The 4,912-nt window shown below is 39.9% G+C and overlaps 1 protein-coding gene across 1 annotated transcript in view; it reads left to right on the forward strand.

Annotated features, from left to right (window-relative positions):
* The first annotated feature begins 1,203 nt into the window (after positions 1 to 1,203).
* The window catches only part of MKI67 (marker of proliferation Ki-67), a 16,359-nt gene continuing 12,650 nt past the window's right edge, over positions 1,204 to 4,912 (forward strand). Inside the window, exons 1-5 of the mRNA XM_010014575.1 lie at positions 1,204 to 1,295; positions 2,789 to 2,870; positions 2,952 to 3,067; positions 3,953 to 4,022; positions 4,837 to 4,850. Of these exons, the coding sequence (XP_010012877.1) occupies positions 1,204 to 1,295; positions 2,789 to 2,870; positions 2,952 to 3,067; positions 3,953 to 4,022; positions 4,837 to 4,850 (374 nt within the window). The remainder of the gene's footprint in view (positions 1,296 to 2,788; positions 2,871 to 2,951; positions 3,068 to 3,952; positions 4,023 to 4,836; positions 4,851 to 4,912) is intronic.

Below are 4,912 nucleotides of genomic sequence, written 5' to 3' on the forward strand. Positions count from 1 at the left end.
GGAAAGCTGAATTCTGGCGCTTGTAATGCACACGTAAAGGCGTTCGTTAAGGGTACTGTCAGGTGTGTTTTGTCGGGGCTTTCCCAGCAAATGTTTTGTTTTATCGCATGAAACCCAGTATAACAGTTCGGAAGGATCGTTCTTGGCTGCATTCAGTTTCCTTGTGTTTAGATCGTCACCTTCAAGGACATAGTATTTGATAGTATGTTTGCTCTATGCTTTCTTGAGGGGTGCTTGTACTTCTTGAAGGCAGAAGCTCTTCCCTGTGAGGGTGCTGAGGCGCTGGCACAGGGTGCCCAGAGAAGCTGTGGCTGCCCCATCCCTGGCAGTGTTCAAGGGCAGGTTGGACACAGGGGCTTGGAGCAACCTGCTCTAGTGGAAGGTGTCCCTGCCCGTGGCAGGGGTTGGAGCGGGAGGAGCTTTGAGGTCCCTTCCAACACAAACCATTCTCTGGCTCTGTGACCCGTGGCACACTCAGACATGGAGGGATCAGTGTATCAGTCTATGCAAATGCTGTGGGTTTGGGGTTTTGGTGCGTTTTTGTTTTGCAAGGTAAATGCTGTTTATTCTGCTTTCCTGGTGTGTGCGTGCAGAGATGCACTTGCCACCTCTCTGCTGTATGAGCAGCCTAACAGGAGATCACAGCAAACCTTTCAGCTTTCCTTTCAGCTATTTTCCTTTGAGGTCATGCCACAATCTCCTCCTGCTTCAGGAGGATACAACTGCAGTCAGTTGGTTTCTGTTTACTTTGAAAAACGTTCTAAGAATTTCTATGTAGGTAAGAAAATGTACAATATTTAGTTTTAGGTGAATGGCTCTATGTGAAAATACTTGTAAATTGCTTATGGGATGAAATACACCTCCAAATCTTTGCACGAGCAGCAAATACCTATGGTCTGTGTAAAAGTGGTATAACCGAGTTTACATGCACCTGGATGACTGCTCCTGCTGCCCTATGCAAGCCTTAGTTTCTTCTGCCCTGTGTGTGGTTACAGTGGTGCCTCATGGAAAACAGCTCCCAGTTTTCCACACAGGTGAGCATATGTAAATGACACTAAGGCTCTTCTCCTGTACACTGGAAAATGGCTCTTGAACAGAAGTAAGAAAGATAATGACACTGATTTGCTTTTCTAAATATGTAACACGCTATTCAGATGGGTAATTTTGATGTTCTTTTATAGGTAAGATTCCTTACGTTTGAAGATGACGCTTTTTGGGAAAATTGTTGTCATTAAGAGGAATGGGACTGATGGAATTAGTTTTCCACTCACTGCAAGTTCTTGTTTATTTGGAAGGTGAGATTTAGTTGAGTACTTGCATACAGCAAAGTAATAGCAGTGATTTTTCTCTGCAGATGATATCTTTTAATGCTTATTTACAAAAGTCAGTGTTTGCTTATTTGAATGATGTACAGGGGAGTGAAGGCGAGATTGGACTAAAGTTAATTGTAAGACTAGAAAACTGAACTTGATTTTCATTGCTGCTTTTTGTCCTTTCTTTGCCAGAATTATTTTAAAGATTCTGGCCAAAGGAAGTCTGGGGAAGGGATTAAAAGCAGCAAAGAGCTGACAAGCAAGTGATTGTATTCTTTTATCCTGAGGCAGTATCCAGATAACTGATGAGTGAAGCGAGGTACATGGCTTGTATTCAGCCATCTTCATTACAGCAGTGCTCTTCTCAATTTGTATTCTTACTTTTTTGGTTCTCCAAGACCTCAGTAATGGAATGTGTCAGCCAATATCTATATTTAATATTAAAAATTAATAAGAACTTATGCCTTCTCCTCCAATCTTGAAACTCACTTTGACTTTTGACAGTTGAGTGATAGCGAGTTTTGAGCTTGATCCAGCTATTTTACATTAAAAGCCAAAATCAATATGTCTGAATGGTATATGTGAAGACTTGGCTATATGATCTTACTATAAACAGACCTTAAATAAAATGCTTTTAGTTCTCTTAAACTCAGTCTGTTCAGCACTTTACTGACTGATAGATATCTTAAATATCTGTAATTATTCAGTCCAGAATCAGATTTCATAGGGAAACATCTGTGGAAAGCTCTTCAGTGTTCATGATACTGCTCTTTGGCTTCAGCAGAACTGCCCAGCCAGACAATACTTAATGGTACAAACATTAATTTCTGCCTGCTGCATCAGTGAGAGGTGTCAGGTACTTCAGTGAATGTTGCCGCTGGTGTGATAGCTGATGTTTGCTGCTGAAGATCTACAGCACGTCAAAAGTATTAGAGATTAGCTTTAAATAAAGAAATTAAAAAGTCTGGATGCTTAGACATAGCTTTCACTTCCCAACAACTATTAAGAAGGTAGAAGTGGTGAGACCAAAGGTCCATCCACTTAATACTCTGTTTCTGAGAGTGCTCAGTAACAAGTTCTTAAGTGCAAACTTAAAAGCATGTGCTGGTATTTTCTAAAAATATTCAATAGCTCTTCTGCAGCTTGTAAGTTGGGAGAGAAGTAATCTCAAACCACCAGGTATCTGTTGGAGATGCGTCTCTTTTGATTTGTTGTGAAGAGCTTTTTCAGAACTTGGCTACTTCATGTGTCTTTTCTGATAGGGATTTTCTGTTATTCCAGAAGTGTGAGCTGTTATTTTTCACCACACTTGGAAAACTTCGAGAGTTCGTTTTCCTCCTGTTTCCAAATATAAGAAAGTATCATTCTGCTGTACAATTATTACCTGAAAAGTTGGGAAATCACCTAATTCTATAGTAGTCAGATTTTATTGTCTTTTGTGAGTCTTGAAACTGAAATTATATTTTCACATGCAGGAGAACAGAGTGTGATATTCGCATCCAGTTGCCTCAGGTCTCAAAAGAACATTGTAAAATTGAAGTAAATGAAAACAAGGAGGTAAGATCCACGTATTCTAATGGCACATGCTTTGCATCGTTGCATCTCATCAGGTTACTGAAGTGTTTGTTCTATTTTTAGGCAATATTGACTAATTTAAGTACAGTAAATCCCACGCAGCTGAATGGGGCTGGTTTCCAGCAGCCTGTGCCTCTGAAGCATGGCGATGTGGTAACCATTATTGATCGATCTTTCAGGTAAGTGCCAGTGATAAACTGTTCATGCCTCCATCCCAGAATGTGTTCTGCAGGCAAACAATGTGCAGAGCTTTGTGGCTTCAGGCTCTTCCTGCTGGATGAAGACAGAATCATAGAATGGTTTGGGTTCATAAGGACCTTAAGATCATCCAGTCCCAACCCCCTGCCACGGGCAGGGACACCTTCCACTAGAGCAGGTTGCTCCAAGCCCCTGTGTCCAACCTGCCCTTGAACACTGCCAGGGATGGGGCAGCCACAGCTTCTCTGGGCACCCTGTGCCAGCACCTCAGCACCCTCACAGGGAAGAACTTTCTTATCTCCAACTTAAATTTCCCCTGTTCAAGTTTAAATCCATCACCCCTTGTCCTATTGCTACAGTCCCTGATGAAGAGTCGCTCTCCAGCTTCCCTGTAGCCCCCTTCAGACACTGGAAGCTGCTCTGAGGTCTCCACGCAGCTTCTCTTCTCCAGGCTGAACAGCCCCAATTTTCTCAGATACAGATGATGGCTGTAGAGAAATGGGAAAAATGAAAATGTCCTTTTACCATCTTCAGAATCAGTAGTTAATCTAGTTTATTTCCTAATTTTTATGAAGATTATAGACCTTCTTCAGAAGGCAGGGTTGCTTAAAGATATGTTTTATTCACATTTATATTACATTAAGCTAAACCAGTAAGGGTAGAATTGTCTAGAGACATCATTTTGACTTTGTTTTAGGGGTAGTCAGTTTTAGGGCAGAAGTTCAGGAGTATTTTGAAGCTTCTAAAGCTGGCATGTGTGTGGTGTTGGGAGGGGCCAGCTATTGCCAGGTCTTTTATCTTAACAATGGGAATTTTATCATCAGCTATTGGATAAAAACGGTTGTCTTTTAAAATATCTTTTCTAGATTTGAATATCCTCTGCAAGCAACTCCAAGAAGGAGGCGTTGCCGGTCTCCAAAAGATGAAACACTGCAGGTAATTCTGTTGTAGTTGTTTATTAACAAGTATGTTGGTATTAGCAGTGATGAGTATTCAATTTTGTTGTTCTGTTTGCTTATTAGGAGTAATCGTTCAGCTGTAAACTACTTTTCTGTTTGGAAATACAAATAAACTTTCAGATAAATATTTATTTTTAAAAAATTAATACTTTATTAATTTCAGACTTGTAAGTTTCCTGGTAATAGATATTTAGTACTCCATGATGTTACTAATACAGGTCAGCTATTAAAAATCCATCCTTAGCTTTTCCAAAGAGAGGACGGGATGCAGGAAATGCAATGTAGGCACTGGATATCCATGGGGAAGTTTGCTTTGGGGGATGAGCCTTTGTTTCTTCCTAAATAATCTGTTTTACATTCCAGTACACTAATGTACTGTTGGAATTTATGAATATCAAACTCAGCCTATCTTTTAATAACTTATTTTCATTAGTTTCAGCAAAGTTTTCCCCCTTAAAGGGAAACTTATTAGAACTTACTAGTTCTTGAGCACTGTGGCTATTGAAAGATGATTGTTTTAAGTTGTAGTTCTCTCATTTAAGTTAAAATCTTCCACTAGGTCTGGTAGGAAGGTGAGATTCAAATGTGCTTCTATATATTCTTATGCTACAGCTGCTTTTGGAGTTAATCATTTGAATGATGAAAGAAGATTGAAACTCTTGCTGTACAGGGCCTCAAATGTGTATTGGTCAATGTTCTTAAATTTTTGAATACTCTAGGATTTTACTTGAATACTTTTAAGCAGTAAACAATGCCTATAGTTTATAAGTGTCATGTGTTTCAATGTGCAGTTGAAAGCTAAGCTGTAAACTGTTTGTTGCTCTGCTGTAATGCTGTACAAATTTACAGGTTCTTCATGTTCAGCAG

This window comes from Nestor notabilis, unplaced genomic scaffold (assembly GCF_000696875.1).
Source record: "Nestor notabilis isolate BGI_N333 unplaced genomic scaffold, ASM69687v1 scaffold1285, whole genome shotgun sequence".
Classification (NCBI taxonomy): domain Eukaryota; kingdom Metazoa; phylum Chordata; class Aves; order Psittaciformes; family Psittacidae; genus Nestor; species Nestor notabilis.